Source organism: Notechis scutatus, chromosome 12 (genome assembly GCF_049901735.1).
Source record: "Notechis scutatus isolate UNSWTSFEM ecotype Mainland chromosome 12, rNotScu1.2, whole genome shotgun sequence".
NCBI lineage: Eukaryota > Metazoa > Chordata > Lepidosauria > Squamata > Elapidae > Notechis > Notechis scutatus.
Genome location: NC_142020.1, coordinates 7,909,762 through 7,935,201, shown reverse-complemented (window position 1 = coordinate 7,935,201; position 25,440 = coordinate 7,909,762). Strand labels below are relative to the sequence as shown.

The following is a 25,440-nucleotide window of genomic DNA, read 5'->3' as shown; positions in this document are numbered from 1 at the left end:
AGTTCTAGCCCCGCCTTAGGGATGAAGGCTGTCTGGGTGACTCTGAGCCAATCACCTGAAGACTGGGAGTTCTAGTCCCACCTTAGGCATGAAGGCTGGCTGGGTGATTCTAAGCCAATCACTAGAAGATGGGAGTTCTAGCCCCGCCTTAGGGATGAAGGCTGTCTGGGTGACTCTGAGCCAATCACCTGAAGACTGGGAGTTCTAGTCCCACCTTAGGCATGAAGGCTGGCTGGGTGATTCTAAGCCAATCACTAGAAGATGGGAATTCTAGTCCCGCCTTAGGGATGAAGGCTGGCTGGGTGACTCTGAGCCAATCAGCAGAAGACTGGGAGTTCTAAGTCCCAATCCTTAGGCATGAAGGCTGGCTGGCCAATCACCTGTGACCTTAGGCATAAGCCAATCACTAGAAGATGGGAGTTCTAGTCCCGCCTTAGGGATGAACTCTGGCTGGAAGACTGGGAGTTCTAGTCCCACCTTAGGCATGAGGCTGGCTGGGTGAATCACTAGAAGATGGGAGTTCTAGTCCCGCCTTAAGAAGGCTGGCTGGGTGACTCTGTCAGCAGAAGACTCTAGTCCCACCTTAGGCATGAAGGCTGGCTGGGTGATTCTAAGCCAATCACTAGAAGATGGGAGTTCTAGTCCCGCCTTAGGGATGAAGGCTGGCTGGGTGACTCTGAGCCAATCAGCAGAAGACTGGGAGTTCTAGTCCCACCTTAGGCATGAAGGCTGGCTGGGTGATTCTAAGCCAATCACTAGAAGATGGGAGTTCTAGCCCTTAGGGATGAAGGCTGTCTGGGTGACTCTGAGCCAATCACCTGAAGACTGGGAGTTCTAGTCCCACCTTAGGCATGAAGGCTGGCTGGGTGATTCTAAGCCAATCACTAGAAGATGGGAGTTCTAGCCCGCCTTAGGGATGAAGGCTGTCTGGGTGACTCTGAGCCAATCACCTGAAGACTGGGAGTTCTAGTCCCACCTTAGGCATGAAGGCTGGCTGGGTGATTCTAAGCCAATCACTAGAAGATGGGAGTTCTAGTCCCGCCTTAGGGATGAAGGCTGGCTGGGTGACTCTGAGCCAATCAGCAGAAGACTGGGAGTTCTAGTCCCACCTTAGGCATGAAGGCTGGCTGGGTGATTCTAAGCCAATCACCAGAAGGTGGGAATTCTAGTCCCACCTTAGGGATGAAGGCTGGCTGGGTGACTCTGAGCCAATCAGCAGAAGACTGGGAGTTCTAGTCCCGCCTTAGGCATTTAGCCTAGATGGGTGACTGGAGACCCTTGTTCAAGAGGACTTCATCTCCTTGCACTCACTTTGTTGCTCTTCTCACCTTCCTCAGCATCAATTCTCTTTGCTTGTCATCTTTGACGTTCTTCCCAATGATGCCTTTGGTGTGGGGACTGTACATTCCTACGGGCCCAAATTTATTAAGAACTGCCTGATGGCCCACATCGCGAAAAAGACTGAAGAGGCACTTGGTCTGAAACAAAAGCGTCACCAAGTGAGAATGAGGTCCACTTTTATCGTACGCTGCCAAGAGACCCTCTTCCCAGAGAAATGAACATAGAACAATAGCAATAGCCCTTAGACTTATACACCGCTTCACAGTGCTTCACAGCCCACTCTAAGCAGTTTACAGCCTGTTGCCCCCAATAATCTGGGTCCTCATTTGACCCACCTCGAAAGGAGGGAAGGCTGAGTCAACCTTGAGCCTGGTGGGATTCGAACCGCTGAACTGGTGACAGCTGGCAGTCAGCAGAAGTAGCCTGCAGTACTGCATTCTAACCACCGCGCCACCACGGATCTGTGGGTTGGAAGAGACCTTAAGAGGTCCTCTAGTCCAGCTCCCTGCTCAAGCGGGAGACCCTATACCATCCTAGACAAATAGCTGCCCAATCTCTTCTTGAAAACCTCCAGCCATGGCGCATCCACAACTCCGGGAGGCAAACTGCGCCATTGATCAATTGTTCTCACTTTCAGGAAATACCTTATTTCTGGATCTCAGGAAATACCTTATTTCTGGATCTCAGGAAATACCTTACTTCTGGATCTCTCTTTAAAGATCTTCCACCCATTATTTCTTATCTTGCCTTCCAGTTCCTTGGAGGAGGTTCTCCCCTTTTCTCTGTAACAGCCTCTTGTGTAACTGGACAGCTACTATCGTATCACCTCTGGCCTTTTACTTCATTAACTAGACATAACGGCTAGGGCAGCAGTATCCTTTAAGGCTGAGAATGTCTCGTTTTAAGTACAACATTTAAAAAAATCAATTTGTCCTTTAAAAACGATTAAAGGCCTGCAGATTAAAACATATGAAGAATGCCTGCAGGAATGGGACATGGCCCGTCTAGAGAAAAGAAGGACTGGGGGGGAATGACATGATAGCAGCATTCCAATATTTGAGAGACTGCCACAAGGAAGAGGGGGTCAATTTTTTTTCCAAAGCACCAGAAGGCTAGAAGAAGACAAAAAAACAACAACAATGGATGGAAACTAATCCAGGAGAGAAGCAACTTGGAATTAAGGAGAGACTTCCTAATAGTGAGAACAATTAACCAGTGGAACAACTTGCCACCAGAAATCATGGGTGCACCATCACTGGAGGTTTTTCAGAAAGAGACCGGACAGGCCAGGTTCCTTCCAGCTCTATTCTGGTTTATTAATTGATTGATTGATTAGTTAGCGGAAAGAGTCACCTCCAGAAGTTGTGGATCCTCCATCGCTGGAGGTTTTTAAGAAGAGACTGGACAGCCACTTGTCTGGAATGGCCTAAGCTAGGGTCTTCTGCTTGAGCTGAGGGTTGGACTAGAAGACCTTCAGGGTCTCTTCCAGCGCTAATCTGATTGATTCTTAAAAGAGCTTCCTGCTCTGGGCCTCCCGGAAGCAAGATGGCCGTAACCATCTTGAGACCGAAAGCACGAAACTCGACTGAAACCGAAAGCAAGAAACTCGACCAAATCGAAGCAAAGAAACTCGACAAATCGAAGCAAGAGAAACTCGACCAAATCGAAGCAAGAGAAACTCGACAAATCGAAGCAAGAAAAACTCGACCAAATCGAAGCAAGAGAAACTCGACAATCAAGCAAGAGAAACTCGACCAAATCGAAAGCAAGAAAAACTGACCAAATCAAGAAGAGAAACTCGACAATCGAAGCAAGAGAAACTCGACCAATCGAAAGCAAGAAACTCGACCAAATCGAAGCAAGAAAACTCGACCGAAATCGAAGCAAGAGAAACTCGACAATCAAGCAAGAGAAACTCGACAAATCGAAGCAAGAGAACTCGACCAAATCGAAGCAAGAAAACTCGACCAAATCGAAAGCAAGAGAAACTCGACCGAAATCGAAAGCAAGAAAAACTCGACCGAAATCGAAAGCAAGAGAAACTCGACCAATCGGCCACGCAAAGGAAGTCGTTACCTTTTCGAAGACTTCACTGTCGTGGTAAGGAAGAACGCGGAACGCTCCCCGGATCCGCTTCACCCCGGGATACAGCAGAGGCACTAAGCTGACGTAAGCCACACCGTGGAAGGAAATGGGATCTTCTTCTGCTCCGGCAACTGCTCCACCTCCCTAGAAGAGGACAGAGGAAACCGTCACCTTCCCCGGCGGTAGTCACGGCAGCCCAAATGGAGCACAGTATAGTCCTCGGCTTGCTACAGTTCATTCAGTGAAACTTCAGAGTTACGACACTGAAAAAAAAAGTGACTTATGACCATTTTTCACACTTACAACCTTTGCAGCAGCACCGCCCCCCCCCCCAGGGTCATGTGATTTACGTTCCAATGCTTGGCAATTGACTCGCATTTGTGATGGTTGCAAGTGTGATCCCCTTTTGCGGCCTTCTGACAGGCAAAGTAAAATGGAGAAACCGGAATCATTTAACAACCGTGTTACCAATTTAACAACTGCAGTGATTCCCTTAACAAAGATGGCAAGAAACGTCGTAAAGCTCACTTAACAACCTTCTCACTCAGCAACATACATGTCGGGCTCAATTGTGGTCGTAGGTTAAGGACTACCTGTACAGGTAATTGATTTATGGCCTTAATAGAGTCTGCACATCACTGCCGTAATCCGTAATGGTCATATATCGGATCACTTGTGTGACTGATTTTACGATCTCTTTTTTTTGCGCACTCGCCAGGAGACTGTGAGTTCTAGTCCCACCTCGAGCCATGAAAGGCAGCTGGGTGATTTGGGGCCAGTCCTTCCCTCTCATCCCAACCCACCTCACAGGGTTGTTGCAGTGAGAAAAATAGAAGGGAGGAATATTATGTTTGCTGTCTTGAGCCAATTAAATATTTTTTGCGAAGGAAAAATATATAACAATATAAAACATTTTGTATACACATTTTATAGTTGACAACAGAAAGAAAGGGGGGGGGAGTTTCAAAGAGCAGGTGGCAGTGTGGAATCGAAAGTACATTCCATTCATATTTTCTTCAATGACTGATTAGATGACTGAAGCTTCTGCCGAGCAAAAATCTAATTGGAGAGCATGATTGATGACTCTTGGCTATGGACGTGTTTCGTTGGATGATACACCCAGAGGGGTGGAGGGGAAAGCAGGATCAAGGGTGACAGTGAATTATGTATCAGAGTTGGCTATGCCCAGGTTAGTGCCTGACGCAGAATGGTAGCTTCAAATAAATCCTCTTTCGTTTGGGGAGTGTGGCTCGAGGCTCATGATTTAATTGGAGTAACTGCCAGAATCCTGATAACAATGAAGATGACGATGATGAAACTAGCACCTTACCTTGTCTCCTTTGCCAGCTTTGACTTTCGTGGATGTGACCAGTGGCACTCTAGTAATTTCCACGGGCCAACACCGACAGTCGGCAATCCGCCTGCGAAAGCTGTCAAGCGGGAAGGGACCAAGAGCAAATTGATTACAATCGTTTTGTTGTCTGATGCTCAAAAGGGCAGTGTGTACATTTGTACCAACGCCACAAGGATGGGAAAGGCGGGAACATGCAGTATGCATTAAATGGTCAGCACTGATAGGCTTCCGATTGGATGTTCAAAGCCAACAATGTAAGATAGATAACATTAAGATAAGATGTTGATAAGATGAGATAAGATGATAAAGGATAAAGATAAAGGATGGATAAAGGATAAAGAACAGAGGTTCTGACCAGTTCTGGAGAACTGGAAGCAGAAATTTTGAGTCGTTCGGAGAACCGGCCAATGCCGCCTCTGACTGGCCCCGCCCCCGTCTATTCCCTGCCTCCCATTGAGTCCCAGCTGATCGGCTGGGTCTTCTTTGGTTGCCCTGTACAGGAGAACGGAGCTGGAAAGCAGGTTAGTGGGGTGGGGAGGGAATGGGGATTTTACAGTATCTTTCCCCTGCTACGCCCACCAAGCCAGACCCACAGAACTGGTAGTAAAATTTTTTGAATCCCATCACTGATAAAGAATAAGGATAAAGAATAATGGATAAAGGATAAAGAATAAGAATAAAGGATAAAAGATAAGGATAATGGATAGGGATAAAGGAAAAAGATAATGAAAAGGATATGGATGAAGGACAAAGGATAAAGGATAAGCTTTATTCTTATTTTTCTGTGTACACAATGTCACACATTAAAATGAAATTCCAATGCCCATTCTTGAAAGAAAAGAAAAAAAAACACACCACCCATCAAATAATGTCACTATCTCAAGGATAATAATAATAAAACAACAAGCAGAAGCATCCCAAAATGCAAAGAACAAAGGGATGGCAAAAATTGCTAATCCACCTCTCGGAGTTGTCATGGGGAAAACAGGAGGCAGGAGCATCGTATATGTACCGCCTTAAGTGGTACAAAACGAAGGCAGGATAGAAAGATAATAACAACAATAATGACCATCATGACAAAGATGCTTGGGTTGGATTTTTTTTCCAAAGAAAACCTAACTTTTGAGCCAATCACCAGGAGACTGGGAGTTCTAGTCCTGTGTTAGGCCCGAAAAACTGGCTGGGTGACTTTAGGCCAGTCACTCTCCCTCAGCTGAACTCACCTGACGAGGTTGTTGTAGGGAAAATAGGAGGAGGAAGGAGTGTTTATATATGTTCACCACCTTGTGTTGTTTATAAAAATAACGAAGGTGGGATATAAATAAATAAACTCGGTTGAGTTTCTGGACGGAGAAGCAAGTAGTAAATATGCAAAATGCATGACAAATGCCAGTACAAGCAAGTCTGTTGTAATGAGGCTTATTAATATTTATGCAGAGCTTTAGCTCAGGGAACTCATTAATAAACATACAGCAAGTCCAGATGAGCCTCCGTTAGAGAACTTGGAGAAGGTGAAGCAGGAGTATGAATTGAAGGTAAAATCTCCAGCTCTCTGCTCTTAATTGCTTGACTCCCATAAAGCATCCCATTAAATTATGAATTGCTGGAGAATGACATGAGTTTTCTCACCATAGCACAGCTATAGGATCCAGGTAGCAACGCCTTTCCAAGTCCCACACGATCCGTTTCTTAATAGTTTCACTCTGAATCCTGCTTTCCCGGTCCTTAAAAAAAGAAAAGGAGAGAGTGAGGCATAAGGCTTGAAACAGAGAGGCCAGGATTCCCAGTCTTGGCTTAGGCACAAAGCTGGCTGGGTGACAATTCCACCCCCCAGTCCTGGGAAGAAAAAGGCACAGAAAAACTGCTTCTGAATATTTTGCCTTGAAAACCCCAGGGACTTGTCTAGATAGCTTTTACCAACTTGAAGGCAAGGAGGAGGAGGAGGAAGAAGGGGAAGAGAAGGAAAAGAAAAAGACCCAGTCTGTTTAGATCTAGAACTCAAGAGACCCAGTAAATAGACTGGAACCAGTATTTGTTGATGGACTAGGGGAAAAAATTAACATGATACAGGAGGAGGAGGAGGAGGAGGAGGAGGAGGAGGAGGAGGATGACCCAGTCTGTTCAGGACTAGAATTCAAGAGGAAGTAAATAGACTGGAACCAGTATTTGTTGATGGACTAGGGGAAAAGGATACAGGAGGAGGAGGAGGAGGAGGAGGAGGAGGAGGAGGAGGAGGAGGAGGAGGAGGAGGAGGAGGAGGAGGAGGAGGAGGAGGAGGAGGGAGATGACCCAGTCTGTTCAGGACTAGAACTCAAGAGATCAAGTAAATAGACTGGAACCAGTATTTGTTGATGGACTAGGGGGAAAATTAACATGATACAGGAGGAGGAGGAGGAGGAGGAGGAGGAGGAGGAGGAGGAGGAGGAGGAGGAGGAGGAGGAGGAGGAGGAGGAGGAGGAGGAGGAGGAGGAGGAGGAAATGACCCAGTCTGTTCAGGACTAGAACTCAAGAGATCAAGTAAATAGACTGGAACCAGTATTTGTTGATGGACTAGGGGAAAAAATTAACATGATACAGGAGGAGGAGGAGGAGGTGGAGGAGGAGGAGGAGGAGGAGGAGGAGGTGGAGGAGGAGGAGGACCCAGTCTGTTCAGGACTAGGAATTGAAGAGATCAAGTAAATAGACTGGAACCAGTATTTGATGGACTAGGGAAAAATTAACATGATACAGGAGGAGGAGGAGGAGGAGGAGGAGGAGGAGGAGGAGGAGGAGGAGGAGGAGGAGGAGGAGGAGATGATGACCCAGTCTGTTCAGGACTAGAATTCAAGAGATCAAGTAAATAGACTGGAACCAGTATTTGTTGATGGACTAGGGGAAAAAATTAACATGATACAGCAGCAGCAGCAGCAGGAGGAGGAGGAGGAGGAGGAGGAGGAGGAGGAGGAGGAGGAGGAGGAGGAGGAGGAGGAGGAGGAGGAGGAGGAGGAGGAGGAAATGACCCAGTCTGTTCAGGACTAGAACTCAAGAGATCAAGTAAATAGACTGGAACCAGTATTTGTTGATGGACTAGCGGGGAAAAAAACCACGAAATAGAAAAACTAAAAAGAAGAACAACCAATAGCAGGGACAATCTTTCTTCTGATGGAGGAATAAGGTGAAGCAAGGGGGCACCTGGCCTTGGAAGAAGCTAGCCATCAACTGATATTGCCTATTTTGCACAATGAAGCTCACAATGGCCTGGGTATCATGACCACCCCAAATCTATGTTCATCCTTGGTTGCTAGAGGAAAAGGACTCTAGGGAGAAAGAAGCCATTGGGTTGATCTAGTACAGTGGTTCTTCCAGGCCCAGGTGGATGGAACAGGTGGCAATTGGGACATTGGTGGTTCTACACTCTCCTTGAGAACGCCAAAGGGGAAGAGAGCTGGGAATTGTAGCTGAGCGACATCTGGAGGCCCACAAAGCTTGTTCAAAGGAATCTGCTTCTTCAGCTCTACCATACTCACCTCTGGGGTATTCAGTTCTCCATCTTCCTCCTCAAAGGCCCCACCAACAATGAAAGCATCTGGGATGTTCTGTCCTCCAGGAGCTAAAATGTTGGCAACTGGCCACTTCTTGGGCCGAGGCAGAGGTTCTCTCTCACTGCCAAGTTTCAGGGTCCCATTCTTGTACAGGAAGGGGCATTCTTTCTGGAAAGGTCCCAGGAAAAATGTTTTGAATTCAAAAAGTTAACAAGTCATTGATACACTGACAAAGAGATAGCTGTTGCATTCTCACAACACGTTCATCCATGACGTCAAATTTTTGCTTTGCTCGGTGCTTGCATGGACCAACCCATTTGGTTAGTCATTATACACTGAGTTATGGAAGCTCAGAAAGTGCTTAATTTATAATCAGGTTAAATTAAATATCTTCTGTGAACTCAGCCATTATATGGTACACGATGAAAAATAAATTGGACACAATCACATCTTGGAAAACATTCTCTAAAATAGTTACAGAAAGGGGACTAACTAAACCAACAAATATATCAGCTCTTTAATTTGCAAGGAGCTTTAAATCTTAGGTATGTAAGGCAAGTTTCCATTTTTTTCTGTCTTTACAAAGAAAACGGAGAAACTGCTTACATGTAATGTAACTTTAGCATCACAAACAAATTTTCACACTGGTTCTTCCCTGCTCTTCATGAATGCAGATTCTGAATAAGCCACAGCTTTGTGCAATATTAATTGACCAGGGTTTGCAAACTATAATATCTGAGTTCACATCTTAAACCATTGTGTTTAACACAATGTATGGATCCAGTTTTTGACTTTATTGATTTATGTGATTTAACACAACAAAGGTTTAGAATAGAATAGAATAGAATAGAATAGAATAGAATAGAATAGAATAGAATAGAATAGAACAGAACAGGAATAGGAATAGGAAAGAACAGAACAGAACAGAAAAGGAATAGGAAAGAATAGAATAGAATATAATAGAACAGAATAGGAATAGGAAAAAATAGAATAGAATAGAACAGGAAAGAACAGAACAGAATAGGAAAGAATAGAATAGAATAGAATAGAATAGAATAGTTGGAAGGGACCTTGGAGGTCTTCTAGTCCAACCCCCTGCTTAGGAAGGAAACCCTATATCATTTCAGACAAAATGAGGTTTTTAAGAAGGTTGCTCTAGGTTACTCTCTACATTAGGAAAAAATCAATTTGGCATGGAGACCACACAATTATTTCTTCAGAGAAAGTTCCTGTTTCCTACCCAAGCTAATCTCTTCCATACATGCACGAAACCTGGATCTGGAGAATCTCAGTTAATTAACTTTGTCAAGGTAGTTTCATTTATAAACTCAGACGGGTCTCAGAAGAGAGACAGACCGAAAGGAAAAAGGGAAAAAAAAACAGACCTGGAGGAAAAAAAGGAATAAAAGAACTTGGGATTTCGTCAACTCACCTCACCAACTGCTGGCACCTGAAAGCCAACCATGTAATTATATTGGGGACCGGTGGAGAGGAAGGCATCAGGGGCAGAATAGAGAGCTTCGACAGTCACTCTCAGCAGGTTGCCTTCGGATAGTTGATTTGGAGTCAGTAAGCTCTCCTGGACAGATATTTGGATATCGATAGAAGACTGCAAAATCAAAGCAAACTGAAGGTAGATGTAGCAAATATACAAACTGGGGAAAATTACATTTCTAAGCACTCTACTAATTTTTTCACAATGAACGTTGAAGATTTCATTCAACCATCAATGATCGACCTTCTATTCCACCTAAAGTCCTTCTGAGTCCTTCCTGAGATAAGGGTGTTTACCATTGGGAAGCATGTCTCTGTACCAGGGGTGAGATTCAAATTTTTTTAACAATCTGTTCTGTGGGCGTGGCTAGGTAGGAGGGCAGGGCCATATGACTGGGTGGGTGCAGCCATGTGATTCGGGCCCAGGAAGGCAAAAAATGGAGCGCCTCCTGGGCCTCAGGGAGGCCTCTTGGGCGAAGCAGTAAGACTGCGAGGGGGATCCCAGCACAGCTGATCATTGGAACAGCTGATCGTTGGGAGGAAAAAAAACCTTAAGGAGTGACTGGGAGAGGGAGAACGCAGTCAGAGATGTAGGGCATGCGCGCGATGTCGCGCATGCACAATAAGGACTGACTGGGAGGAGAGGGGCGGGGCCAGACAGGGGCATGATTTTCCAGTTCTCCTGCACAGAATCGTAACAACTGGTTCTATAGAACCGGTCTGAACTGGGAGAATCCCACCCCTGCTCTGTACTCTTTGTTGTTGTTGTTGTTGTTGTTTTAATAAATACCTTGATTTCTGGATGGAGGGTATCCAGAGGAGAACCAGGCAATGGATGCACAGGAAGTGTTGCGTTGAACGTACACAATCCTGCAGAGAAAAGAGGGAGGAGGTCAGGTCTGCCATCTTCAGGATATTTTGCCTAGCTGGCATCCTGCCATAAAACACAGGGGAGATGGGAGGAAAATGGGGAAGTTGGGAAGGAAGGAAGTAGGAGGTGGGGGTGACAGAAACCAGAGGTGCCAATCTGGAATGAACCAGGATGGAGTCATGGGAACAGAATGTGAAACTCCACCAAAGAGGCACCAAACCTCAAAACCATTTCCAAAACATTGAGGACGGATACTGTTGTGAATCAATAAAAGTTACTAGCATAAATGCAAATCAGGGTTTGGAAACCTGCACACCTGATTGGCCCTTATACAACAACTAGGGATTGGTCCATAAGTAGTCCCTGATTGGCCACTATTTTGACACTTCTCATTGGTTATAAGTTTGAACTTGTTGCACATGTCATTGGTTAATAAGGTAGCAGATAACCCTATAAAAGGGTTGCTGTTGCCCATAGCCTTGCTCTATTCTGTTCTATTTACGATCATTAAAGAGTTGAAGTCACTGGTCAGATGTCTGGTCTCCATTATTCCCCAACATAACAGATACTATTGGACACTGATGGACTGGTCAAGGGAGGAGGGCCAGAGAGATGGGAAAACTGTGGCCTTTGCGTGGGAATATGCAGATCTGGTTTTGCTTATGCTGTTGCCGCTTGACTTTAGTAAAAGAACCTTTCACCTCAAAGAATGGAGTCGAGTGTCTTTCTTTCCTAAATGTCCAAGTTGGGACAAGCCTGACATTGGGGCAATCTGAGGCCATTGATAAAACTTTCATTTTGGAAGAGAGAAAAATGATGAGCCCAATTTCTTTAAACACTGATGAAATACTTACCGTTATCCAAGAGATGAGTGTGAGAGAATGTGCATCATTACAGCAAGGACATGAGGGCTGAAGATCTACACACAGTTACTTGGAAGAGGTCCATTTCTGTACAATGCAGGTTTCTTTTGTGCAAGAACCAAAAAATGTCGGCCTGTTGACACACTGACTCTGGCTTGTCAGGGCCAAAGAACCAAGGACCATGAAGCTATTTCTGAGTAGCTTCTTTATTGCTGTTCGCCGAGAGACAGAACCTTGCCGGACTAAAGCAGTTATCTGCATAACTATAGATGCACTCTGTGAAATGCTAGGAAGGGTCCATCTCTGTCCTCTTCCAGCCTACCAGACAATCCATCCTCCACCAGCTCTTTGCTCTCTGCAATTCCAGACTATATTCCACCACAGGTTTATCCTTTCACCCACCTTGCAGGAGAGGGAGAAGATCTGCCACGGCCTGTCCCAGAGACACCACTTTTTCATCTTTTTGCTTCTTCTCCTTTGGTAGGACTTCAATCACAGTGACTGGGAAAACCAAGCATAAAATATATCTATATCACTTTACAGCCTGATTGCTTTTCAGAAAGAGTTATAACCACTTCACTACTCACTCCTGTCATTCAACCATTGCGGCATGCCACAATTTGTTTTAACAAGCCTTTGTTGAATAAGCTACAATTGCTGCACACATCCTGTATTAAGGCTGTCTGTAACGTTTGAATGCAAAGCACTTACCGGTTACTCTCTACATAAGGGAGCCTAACCATGATCATTGTATGTCGCAATGGGCACAAAACACATGCCAGTCACGTGATCGGCACGATTTTACAATGTTTTTTGAAGTGGTCATAAAGCAAAAACAATGGCCTGCTATGGGCACAATCTTGCCAGAAAATGGATGTGCCAGTTTCCAGCAAAACCATGGGTCATAAAAGCAGCATGTTGCTGAGCCCCTGAAGTTCAGTCTTGTGATTACGGAGGGGATCCAACTATCGGATCTTCAAAACTGGGTCATAAGCCCCCCCTTTTTTTGGATCGGTCCTAACTTCGAACCAGTCGTAAGTCAAGAGAACTACCTGTATGACCTTAATTTTATTGAGCTAGACTTAAAATGCTAGAGTTCAAGCGGGCCTTGAATCTTCTCAGTGTACACATTCAAACAGAAGCATCTCTAACAAGATCCAACAAGCCTCCACTTGAACACATCGCCCAACAAAGAGATTTTTACCTCCTCCAAATGGCTGAGCAAACCTGAAAGGAAGACCTCAACGTATGACCAGAATTGAGCCCCAAACTTCCGTTGCTAAGCAAGGCAGTTGTTACGTGAGTTTAGCCCCATTTGCACTCTTTTTCCACCCTGCAGTTGCTATGAGAATCACGGCAGTTGTTAAGGGGATGACATGGTCGTAAACCGAACCTGACTTCTCCGGTTGATTCTGCTTGTCGGAAGCCTGCTGGGAAGGTTACCAAGGGTGATCACATGACCACAGCACGGTGCAACCGTCAGAAGTACACGGCTGTTGCAAAGCGGACGGATTTTGATCACGTGATCATGGGGATGCTTAAATGGTCGTAAGTGCGGGAAACGGTTGTGCGCCACTTTGTTCAGTTCTGTCCTAACTTCAGTCACTGAACGATTGGGTTGCAAGTCGAGAACTACAGAGAGCCGACATACGACCACAATTCAGCCCAAAATTTTTGTTGCTAAGTGAGACAATTGTTAAGTGAATTTTGCCCCATTTTACAACCTTTCTTGCCACCGTTGCCTACTGAATTTATTATTTATTTAGTAATATGGTTGTTAAGTGAATCCGGCTTCCCCATTGATTCTGCTTTTCAGGAGAAAACCCCGGGAACACTGCAACTGTCCTAAATGTGAATTCCCAAGAAGGTGAACTTGGATCCCATGACCATGAGGAGGCTCCAATGGTCATCCATGGGACAAATGGTCATGAGTCATTTTTTTTCCAGTGCCGTTGTAACTCTGAACTGTCACTAAATGGAACTGTTGTAACTACCTGCACCTATTCTTTCCCAGCGGTTAAAGCTAAAAAAAAAAAAGGCAGAGGTCGTTTTACTCACATATCACAGGTTTCTGGGCAATATCATCCAAAGTGTGGAAGCCTTCAGGGTGGGTGTCAAAAGAGGTGGTGAAATTATACTTCACGCTTCCTTCCGCAGAGGCGTCCATTTTGGGGGAGTCACAAAGGACGAAGCCATTGTACTCGATGCGCACAAATGTAACCGGACTGTCTCCCTTGAGGCCTTTCTAGAGAATGGAGACCACAATACTGAGGACAGGACAAAGGGTAGCATCACCTCCCAGAGCAAAACTAATTTCTTCTTTTTCTCCTCTTCCTTCTCCCTTTCCCTTCCTTCCTCCCTCTCCCTCCCACCCTCTCTCTCTCTTTTTTTTCTTGATCTTGGATTTACCCAACCAGCTTGGGTAAAATCTCAGAGCTATTAAATAAAACCTGCAAAATGCTTTAATAATAATAATAATAAAAATAATTAACAATTAACAATAATAAATAAATAACAACAACAAATAATAATAATAATAATAATAATAATAATAATAATAATAATAATAATAATAATAATAATAATAATAATAATAATAATAATAATAATAATAATAATAAGCAGCTTCTTTCAAGCAATTTAATGTTTCTTCTTCCTATAAGGTAATCAGCAGCATCCCAAACAAATTTACAGACGGACCAGTAATCTCAAAGCAAATAAATCCAGAACCCACTAACCAGCTTTTTAAATAACTTGGAAAATAAGATATTAATATCTGGGTCAATTATTAAAATATTATGCCATTTAATCTTTCTGATTAAAACCCCCTGAACATGATGGGATGATAGTCATACAGGCAGGAGATACACTCTAATGATCCTCAATCCAGGAATTCCAGCACGAAGTAAAAGAGGACAATTACCAAGTCATGGCCTTCCAGCACAGTGATACTGACTGTTTTGCCTGGTGGCTCAATGGGAAAGGAAGGTGAACCAGCCATGAGAAGGAAGGATCCCTTAGTATAGAAAGGTAGCTACAACCTAAGGAGAAGACAAGGAGCAAATAATAATAATGAAGACTTGTTTATTGATCACTTGACTTTTCTCTGTCCAACACATGGAGAACACCCCATCCACCCACTCACTCATCATCCATCCAATCCATCTAATCCACAATCTCTATCTCTCTATTTCTCCTGTATCTATTTATCTATCACTGTTTCTCTAACCTATCTGTCTGTCCATCCATTTCTAGATGACCATCCACCTAACTCAAGGAGGGACTGCACATTACAGTACATTATTTAATTTCTGCACGATTCATTCCTTGTAATCAACTATGACTTTCAAACCATAGTTTAACAACCAAGCCATGACTGCTGGGTTCCTACTCTATCCTATACTACAGTTCGCCTGGCTGCAGCTTAGAATATTGTAAAAATGGAAGTCATTTAAGCTAGCAATTTATTCATTGTATTTATTTATTTCTTAAACGGCTGCCCGATTTGCAGAGTGACCTTCTGTGAATCACTATAAAAAGAAGGAATTAAAAAGAGATTAAAAAAACAAACCCTTAACTCAAGAGAAGAGGCCTTGGGGCTACTCAGGTATGGTTTGGGCACCCTGGGCATCCAACCAACTGCAGTTGATGCAACAAACCACAGTTAAACTCTCTGTTAACCTGGCCAATCGGCCCCATCTCATTCTCAGCCTAACAAAGCCAGGCTCCTCTGCTCCCAAAATGTCCTAGGAGGCTGGAATGAGGACCCTGATCTTAAAAGCATGGGGCTTCCAACAGCCCCCCTCAAGCCAAGACGTAGACCTTACAATGGGGAATTGTGGTTGGATCTCTCCAATGAAGCTCAACTGGTCCCCAGGTTGCTTTGTTTGGGGGTTTCCTGAAGGCACTGACAAGGGATTCTTCTACTCCGCCTCTACTCCAGCTTTACTCCGCCTCTACTCCAGCTTTACTCCGCCTTTACTCAATGAGTCCAGAAAGGGTCACTGGAACAGAAGCTCGACTGGGGTGGGGGGTGCAGCTTCCACTGCTGCCCCCGTCCTGCCTTGCTGGAGGAAGAGGGGCGTCCGAGGCGGCTACCGGCATCCGCAACATGCGATCTACCCGCCGCCCAACTCACCAACGGCGTCTTTTTCCGTTGTCATAGCAATGCCTTTGCGTCACAGTCGCGACTGATGACGCCAACGTGATCCCCGGCGCCATTTTTGTGGCGGGCAAGGGAAGGGCGCGGCGCGCAGCTTTCTTGCCACCTCTTACCCGGCGGGCTGCTCTGATTCCAAAGAGGTTCGTTCGTAGGTCTGCAAAGAGAAAAACACTAGCGGCACCCAACGGACCTTGCGGGGCAAGGGGTGGGGGGAATCTAAGGGGAAGCATTGGTCGTATTGGAAGCATTGTATGAAATTCTGCAGGGGTTTATGTGGCTACCTGAAGGAGATTCCCCAAGCAGCTCTCCCCTTCAGTGCTTTGAGGGCAGCCGGGCTGTGCCTTCCACTTACGTTGCATATGTCGCATCGGCCACGGAAATGAATGCAATACAAACCACTCGTTTGTCTTCCCTATCTCTATGGGAGGAGAAAGACTTGATCTCGTTTTGTAAAATAATTTCAAATGCAAGTGGTGTTAAACTATCCCGAGATTTCTTTAGCCCTGGTTTAGCCCGATGTTTTTCAAACTTAGCAAGCACTTTCAAACTTGGCCTCTTTTGCAAACTTTAAGAGGAGTGGACTTTAACTCCCAGAATTCCCCAGCCTCCTGGCTGGGGATTTCTGAGAGTTGGAAGTCCACACCTCTTAAATTTGTTAAGTTTGCAGATGAGGCTGGAGAATGCAAATCCTGCTATTGCAGAAAAGCAGGATTCAAGGCTGCTACGAACGAAGGTGCAACATGCTATGTTGAGTTATTTTGCTGTTCAGGAAACAGCCAGTGATGGGCTGTGAAAGAAATATATATGTGTACAAACATACATTCCCAAGCCTATCATCACCCGGGTTTTTGTGGAGGTTGAAAAACACTGGTTTGTAGGACCAAAAAAAAAAAATCCCCGATCTGCCAGCACCTTCAACAAATGCATTTGATTAAAACACGTTGGCTTTTCTGAACTGCACCTCGGGAAAGTTGACGCCTTTTAATCAAAGGTGATAGCTGGAAAAGGTGCTGCCAGACGCTGCCTGAGATTGAATAAAATCATAACATGAAATCATTTCTGGAAGAAAGAACAGCCATATTTCATAAAAAGCAACCCCGCTTGTGCTCACTGTAGTCATGGATTGTTATATGATATAGATCAATGTGGAATGTGTTAAATTCATATTTACCGACAAAGAAATAAAGGGAGACTAGTCTAGATCTAGATTAGTCTCCCTTTATTTCTTTGTTGGTAAGTATAAATTTAGAAATGGTGGTAGACTTTAGAAGAAACCCTCCCATACAACCACCTCTTACAATACTAGACAACACAGTATCAACAATAGAGACCTTCAAATTTCTAGGTTCTATTATATCACATGACCTAAAATGGACACCTAAAATCAAAAATGTCATCAAAAAAGCACAACAAAGAATGTTCTTTCTGCGCCAACTCAGAAAGCTCAAACTGTCCAAGGAGCTGCTGATCCAGTTCTACAGAGGAATTATTGAGTCTATCATCTGCACCTCTATAACTGTCTGGTTTGGTACTGCAACCCAACAAGACATATACAGACTATAGAGAGTAATTAGGACTGCAGAAAAAAACAATTACTACCAACCTGCCTTCCATTGAGGACCTGTATACTGCACGAGTCAAAAAGAGGGCTGTGAAAATATCTACAGACCCTTCACATCCTGGAGATAAACTGTTTCAACTCCTACCCTCAAAATGACACTATAGAGCACTGCACACAAGAACAACTAGACACAAGAACAGTTTTTCCCCGAAAGGCATCACTCTGCTAAACAAATAATTCCCTCAACACTGTTCAACTATTTACAAAGTCTGCACTACTATTACTATTAATCTTCTCATCACTCCTTATCGCCCATATCCTCCCATTTGTGACTGTATGACTGTAACTTTGTCGCTTGTATTCTTATGATCTATATTGACTGTTTCCTAGTATGATTTGATTGCTTATTGTATCCTATGACTATCATTAAGTGTTGTACCTGATGATTATTGACTCTTGACGAATGTATCTTTTCTTTTATGTATACTGAGAGCATTTATACCAAGACAAATACCTTGTGTGTCCAATCACACTTGGCCAATAAAGAATTATAATTATAATACAAAATAGTTTGTCATGAAAATGACTGCCTGCGAAGGCTCCTGGATTGGGGCTGAAAGGCAAAAGCAGAAGCAATATGCTCCATCCCATATTTGGGTAGATCAGGTTGCCCTGATAGAAAAAAACATTTAATCCCTCCCCTGGTATAGCCAACAAAGTGAGGAGAACCTGTGGCTTGGAGGTTAATACATTTACCTAATATGTAAGTACCCCCGGTTCAAATCCCAGAAGGGTATGGCTTGCTGACGAGGGCTAAATAGCTTGACATAGATCTGTACTCGTCTCCCTTTATTTCTTTGTCAGTAAATATAAATTCAACACAAAAAATAGTTTGTCGCAGAAGTGGCTGCCTGCGAAGGTTTCTGGACTGGGGCTGAAAGGCAAAAGCGAAAGCAGTATCCTCCGGTCCCATATTTTGGGTAGACCAGGTTGCCCTGATAGAAAAAACAATCCATGTGAAATCCTGTGCTTTTCTCTTTGTTTTCCTCTTAGCTGATGGTCGGATGAATTTTTTTGCTCCTCTCAGTTGATCATGGGCTTTTTCTTAACTACCAATTCGACCAAAACAGTCCAAACCAGGTAGCATACCACCACTGATTGGACTCCCCAATTCCTAGCCCCTGGATTTCAATAAACTCTTTTAAACTGTTTTTATGGAAAAGGGAAAAACGAACTGCATCACCGCATGGAATGAGATGGACAGGCTTTGATGTTTTTGTTAAAGTGTTAAAGGGCACAGGTAGTCCTTGATTCACAACAGTTCATTTAGTGACCATTCAAAGAAAAACAGTCCTAAGTCACTTTTTTTCAGCACTGTTCTTACTTCTAACAGTCACTAAACGAATTTCTGTAAGTCAAGCACTACCTGTATAGCAGAGGCTGGTTTAGATGCTCTTGTAATGTCCCCTCTATTCCTGTAGGGGGCAGGTGCAGCCCAAAGAGGATGCCCAATTTATTGGCAGGGAAGATAAATTCAGCATTCAACAGTTCTCTCGCCCAAATAGTCTGAATCTCCCTCTGTCAGATTGGGGGCTGGCTGGATCTTCACGGATGAGAGGCCTCCCATAGCATTGCTGCAGTGGGAAGGTGGGAACAGCACCATAAACTTTCTTTCCCTGTTCTGGGACAATCCAAGGAGCGAAGACGTCAAGCAGGTGAGCTTATTTCCTGAGCTTTAAATCTAACTTTTTAGGTTGTGCCTTGTTTGACTAGCATTTTCATAAAAACCCTAACCCAGTTAGAGAAAGATAATTTTTATTTGTGGATGGACTAGCTCACACAACGCTTTACTTTAAGCCATAGTAGCAAAAATTCTTCCAATAACAAAAATAAATTTCTCCCTGCTGTCTGCTTGGGTCAGTTTGCCCCCCCACCCCCCAACTATTTGAGTTTTCAAGAAATAGATCTAGAGATGCCTTAAAAAAAACAGGCCCATTTAATTTTCAGTAAAATTAAATTTTGTTCTGGCTATGAGCAACAGGCAAGATATTCTGTGTCTCTCTCTTTTTTTTTCCTCCTTTTTTTGAGAAAGAATTCTTTGGGAAACAAATTCTGGGCTCTCTCCTGGGTAAAACCTTGCCTCCTTTTGAAACAAGGAAGGAAAATGTTTATTTATGCGTTTATTTCCTATTCAAGCATGTATCCCACATTTTGTAGAGATTTTGCAAAGCTCACATTGTTTTTGTAAATATGAGCTAACATGATTGGATATGTGGGAGGCGGGCAAGCTCGTGATGGGGTTGGCTTCACTGTGGGTTTTTTGAGCCGAACCCCTGGGGTTTATCATTCATCCTGTAAATCATGGTTCCTTAACCCTGGATTGGTGCATTTCATGAATACAGCTGATTATACTGTGCATAAGTGCACAATCGTGCCTACCGTCCCTGCCCTATTGTCCCCATTTCCTGTATTCTTACTCGTGTTCATACTTATACTTATTATCTTGTAAGCAATTGACAAATCAAATAAATTAAAAATAAATAAATACATCCCAGAACAATTAGAACAGATGCTTTATTTTCACAGTACAGATAGTCTTAGATGTACGACCCCAATTAGGAGCTGAATTTCCATTGTGAAGCAAAGCAGTTTGGTGAATCGTCACTGATTCTTTGACCTTTTTTTTTTTTTTTTGCCATGATGGCTGTTAAGTGAATCATCCAGTCCTTGAATGAATCCGGCTCCCCACATTGATCATGAAGTCAGGTGGGAAGGTCGGAAAAGTTGATCACATGACCTGGAATGCTCCAATCCTCATAAATACATGCCATTGCCAAAACCCCTGAATTTGGGAGATGCTGGATGGTTTTAAGTGTGAGCACTGGTTGCAAGTCACTTTTTTCAGTGCTTGAACAGTGGCTAGACAAAAGATGGTGAGTCAAGGATTCACCTGTAGTAGGTGGCAAGAGGCAGAGGAACTTTCTGATGAGCTTGGAGCTTGGAAGATCTTCCAAGATGTTCCATGGGAGTCTATTTATTCCTCAGCTCCAATCAGTTCATTTAAACTGATTGGCTGATTTGTGGGTGGTACCAGACTGGAAATAGTATCTACCTCACCCATGTTGGCCAAGTTTGTCTTTTTATTTTTTTAACCATAAAGGTTCCGGGCAATTGACCCAACCCTTTGGTGAAATCTAGAATCCTGGGGAAGGTGGAACGAAAGAGGAGATGAGGATAACTTTGGTAGCCATAAGGTGGATGAACTTGATTACATCAGTGATGGGGATTTGAATTTCATGGGGAGCTGAAATTCAGGTTGTCCTCGACTTGCAACACTTCATTTCGTGACCGTTCGAAAATTACAATGGCAACTAAACAATGTGACTTATGACTGTTTTCACAGTTATGACCTTTGCGGCACCACGGTGGTCATATGATCAAAATTCAGAGGCACCTGACTCATACTTGTAGTGTCCTGGAATCATGTTTATGATGGCTGCAGTGTCAATGGGGGAGCCAGATTCACTCAACAACCAGGTTATTAACTACTGTAGGGATTCACTTAAGAACCGTGGCAGGAAAAATCGTGAAATGGGGCAAAACTCGCTTAACAAATGCCTCATTTAACAATGGAATGTTTGGGGCTCAATGGCGGTCATAAATCAAGGACCGCCTATATTTAAATTTGGGGTGGGGTGGGGTGAGTAACTGCCCTTCTGCCAGTGGAGGGATTCAAATTTTTTTTTACTACCGGTTCTGTGAGCGTGGCTTGGTGGGCATGGTGTAACTTGGTGGGCGTGGCTTGGTGGGTGTGGCTTGATGGGCGTGGCAGGGGAAAGATACTGCAAAATCCCCATTCCCTCCCCATCCCACTAACCTGCTTTCCAGCTCTGTTCTCCTGTGCAGGGCAACCAAAGAAGACCCAGCCAATCAGCTGGGACTCAATGGGAGGCAGGGAATAGATGGGGGCGGGGCCAGTCAGAGGCGGCATTGGCCGGTTCTCCAAACTACTCCAAATTTCTGCTACCGGTTCTCCAGAACCGGTCAGAACCGGCTGAATACCACTTCTGCCTTCTGCCTTCCAGAAGTATTATGCGGCCCATTTTCCCCATCACAAGTGAGAAAACCCAAGCAACAGATTTGAAAGCCACCAACCCCTGGCACAGCAGAACATCTGAAACGGGAGAAGGGGAATATCTCTTCCTGGTTGACGTTAGCTCTCATCTAAAGACGGTCTAAAAATAAACCCAGTCTGGAAGTGTCACAAGTCAGATGGGATATCACTTGTTGAAGTCTGCAGCTGGGAAGAGGGCTTAGAAAAATACTCACAGCTGAGCTAACTATGTGTCCAAACATCCCTGCCCATCACTCCACCATGGCTAATCGGATATTAATTGAAAGAATTTCGCTTCTATGCATGAGATAAACAGACACATTCCAGGCACCCTGTGCCATTTTGCACTGCTAACAAGCCCTGGCATACTTCATCGACCCTCTCTCTTCTCTGTTGATGGAAATCTATCGTTTTGCATTCTGAGGACATCTGCAGGGTAGCAAGCCTGAAAGCCAGTGTTAAGCCTGGGAATCACCCGCTTATGTGTTTCCTGAAATTCCGCTGGTTCTTTCATGAAGCAAAGCATTTTCCCCTTGCCAAATTCACTTAAAACGTATTTCTCGTCATTTCCATCTGCTTTATTATACGCACCGCAGCTAAAGTAGAATAGAGATTTGGGTGGTGCTGCAGTTTTTTTGTGTTTTGGCCATAAACAAATGGCTGAAAGCAGCAGGGGTCTCCCACCTTGGCAGTTTTATGACTTGTGGACTTCACATCCCAGAATTCCTCAGCTAGCTATATAGTCCACAAGTCATATAGTTGCCAAGGTGGGAGACCCCCGGCTTAAAGGATTTCAGGACTGTAAAACACCCCTTTCCTAAGAGGTCTGTAGGGGGCGTGCATAAGCGCACCAACGTGCCTACCGTCCCTGTCCTATTGTTTCTCTTATTCTTTTATTTTTCTTATATGTACCCATTTCATGTATTCACAACTATGTATACACTTATACTTATTATCTTGTAAACAATTGGCAAATCAAATAAATAAATAAAATAAATAAATAAATAAAAATAAAATAAATAAGATACATGCTTAGCACGAGCCTTGCAGATTGACAAGTAGTTGGGAATACAACCGTAATGGAGTCTGCCCATTACAGCCATTCGTTGGGATGATCGTAAATCAGGTTGTTCATATGAACCAAATTGATTTTACTTTTTTTTTTTGTAATGGTCATTAGGTGAACATGGTGGTTGGAAGGTAAGGTCTGCAGTAGGAACTGCTGTTTTTTGGAAAATCCATTCTAAATTGCTATTTGGTAAGTTGAGAACAGCCTATATGGGGAATAGAATAGCATTTAGTATAATATATTTAGTATAATATATTTAGTATAATATATTTAGTATCTAGTATAATAGAATAGTATTTAGTATCCTATGATTATCACAGTGTTGTATCTTATGATTCTTGATGAATGTATTTTTTATGTACACTGAGAGCTCGTGCACTGAAGACGAATTTCTTGTGTGTCCAATCACACTTGGCCAATAAAGAATTCTATTTTTATTCTATTCTATTCTATTCTATTCTATTCTATTCTATTCTATTCTATTCTATTCTATTCTACTCTACCTCTATTCTATTCTATTCTACTCTACTCTACTCTACTCTATTCTACTCTACTCTATTCTATTCTGGTTTGCTACCAAATGCAATGTCCACTCTTAGCAGGGATGTTGAAGAAGGAGGGGCAGCCTCTCATTGAGTCCTCCAGCCCATTTCTGCAAGGTTTCTAAACAGTATAACGAACGTTCAGTGGCAAAATGCTACTCCATCTTTTTTTAAAAAACCAACCAAGATCTGAAATGGTACCTTAAACTTCTGGAAGGCTTAACCAATCTATTTTCTGTGTATAGTTTCCTCTGCAAACCTGGTGAGGGAGAAACCATATTTCTGCCCCGTGCTGTCCAAATGCCACTACATTGTGTTTTAGTGCCCCTACAAACCAGCCATTCCTGCCCTGAGAATAGGGTGCTCTGGTTTGAGCCCCAAGCTCAGCCATTTGATTGCAAACTTTTGTTAGAGGAGACATTGCCGGTGTGCTCTGAATTGTGCTCGTCTATCCAAGCACTGGCCTTTCATTACCTTTTTATGGGATGCAAATTGGTGAATGTTGTTTGTTCGGCTACTTCTAAGTCATGGTTTGATTTCGGACTGTTTGATAAGCTGGCTGTTGTTGCTGAGACTTATCTGGCTTTAAATACTTTCTATGTGATGCAAGTTAGTGTTGATGTTGTTTGTTGAGATCCTTCTGTCATGGTCTTGTCAGCTAGCTATATATGATTAAATATAGTGCTCTCTCTGACCCATTGTCTTGTTTGTTCATTCCCCTGCTTAATATAGAATAGAAATTTTTATTGGCCAATTGGGCGCACAAGGAATTTGTCTTCGGTGCATAAGCTCTTAGCGTACATCCAGAAAATGCTTCTTATTGGAAATACCTTGCAAGTAATCTTCGGTCCTCACATGTACAACCATCACAGCATCCTCACAGATCAAAATACATTCATCAAGAATCATAAGATACAACATTTAATGATAGTCATAGGATACCAAATAAGCAATCAAAATCACACTAGGAAACGAAATAAAACAATATAAATCGTAAAGATACAAGCAACAAGGTTATAGTCATAAGTTAGAAGGAGATAGGTAACAGGAAGGATGAGAAGAAGAATAGTAATAGTCTTACTAAATAGTTTGACAGTGTTATGGGAATCAGTTGTTTAGCAGAGGGATGCATGGAGGAAAAACTGTCTTTGTGTCTAGTTGTTCTTGTGTGCAGTGCCCTATAGCATTGTTTTGAAGGTAGAAGTTGAAACAATTTATGTCCAGGGTGTGAGGGGTCTGTAGATATTTTCACAGCCCTCTTTTTGACTCGTGCAGTATACAGGTCCTCAATGGAAGGCAGCTTGGTAGCGATTGTTTTTTCTGCAGTTCTAATTATCCGTTGAAGTCTGTGTCTGTCTTGTTTGGATGCATCCAGAAACTGTTTCTTATTGGAAATACCTTACAGGTAGTCTTCGGTCTTCATATATACAACCATCACAGCATCCTCACAGATCAAAATCCAGGTCCATATATTTACAATGGTTGTAGCACCCCAGGGCCACGTGATCAGCATTTGCAACCTTCCTAGCCACCTTCTCACAAGTAAAGTTGATGGGGGCAGGTAGGGTAGGGGAACCGGATGTGCCTAACAAAGTGTGATTTACTTAACTGCAGTGATTTGCTTAACCACTGTGGCAAGGACATAAAATCGGGCCTGACTCAATTGTCAGGCTGCCAGGCTCGGCTTGGCACTGCACAGGCATCCTGCCATCAAAGGCTGGGGGGAGGAGGAGAATAGATGGGCAATAAAGCTGTGTGTGTAAGTGATGGGAAATAGGGAGGGAGGGGATGACAAGTGATCAAGACCAGACAAGCTCAGAACCAGTTTGCACCAGCATTCAAGGCCAGGCATCCTGAATAAGGATGTGGATTTCCCCCCAAAACGTCTCAGCACTCTCAAAACACTTCAGCGAGTTTTGACTGGCTGAAGACGGACCGGTCACGGAGAGAAGGCTGGGATGAGGGGAAACCTTTGTGTCTCTTTTGAGTGAGGGAAATCCAGAACTCGCCTGAATTTACTCCAGTCAACATCTCTTCGTTAAAAGAGCCTTTCCCTCCAACCAAACGGAGTCGAGGGTCTTTCTTTCCTCAAGGATCAGATCGGGGCAGGCCTGACACTCCAAACAACCGCTTTGGATATTCAGGTCCCAATTCCGGTTGTAAGTCAAGGGATTCCGTGTCTTTTTACTCAGGTTGTGAACACAGGACCCAGCACGAATTCTACAGCCGGGCTTCATTCCGACTCAGGCTGGATCTGTCAGCTGAGAGCGTCTTGCAAAACAAGCTGACAGATCTTTGGCAACCATTGTTGCTTGGACAGGCACGCTGTCAAATGAAGATTGGCTACGCTGCCTCCGGCTGGCAGCCGGCCACAGACCTTACCGTAGGCCCATCGTCTCTCCTAGGAAGGATTGATTTCAGGGAGCAGGTGCAAGGCAAGAGAGACGGCGAAGGCTGTTAGCC

The 25,440-nt window shown here is 43.8% G+C and overlaps 1 protein-coding gene across 1 annotated transcript in view; it reads right to left on the bottom strand.

Annotated features, from left to right (window-relative positions):
* The window catches only part of CFAP70 (cilia and flagella associated protein 70), a 49,566-nt gene extending 33,908 nt beyond the window's left edge, over positions 1–15,658 (bottom strand). The window contains exons 1-11 of the mRNA XM_087973193.1: positions 15,357–15,658; positions 14,453–14,570; positions 13,588–13,774; positions 11,932–12,030; positions 10,586–10,665; positions 9,734–9,910; positions 8,287–8,469; positions 6,410–6,504; positions 4,757–4,856; positions 3,418–3,570; positions 1,329–1,478 (exon numbers count right to left, since the gene is read on the bottom strand). Coding sequence (XP_087829319.1) covers positions 1,329–1,478; positions 3,418–3,570; positions 4,757–4,856; positions 6,410–6,504; positions 8,287–8,469; positions 9,734–9,910; positions 10,586–10,665; positions 11,932–12,030; positions 13,588–13,774; positions 14,453–14,530 — 1,302 coding nt within the window. The 5' untranslated portion in view covers positions 14,531–14,570; positions 15,357–15,658. The remainder of the gene's footprint in view (positions 1–1,328; positions 1,479–3,417; positions 3,571–4,756; positions 4,857–6,409; positions 6,505–8,286; positions 8,470–9,733; positions 9,911–10,585; positions 10,666–11,931; positions 12,031–13,587; positions 13,775–14,452; positions 14,571–15,356) is intronic.
* Between the last annotated feature and the right edge of the window lie 9,782 nt (positions 15,659–25,440).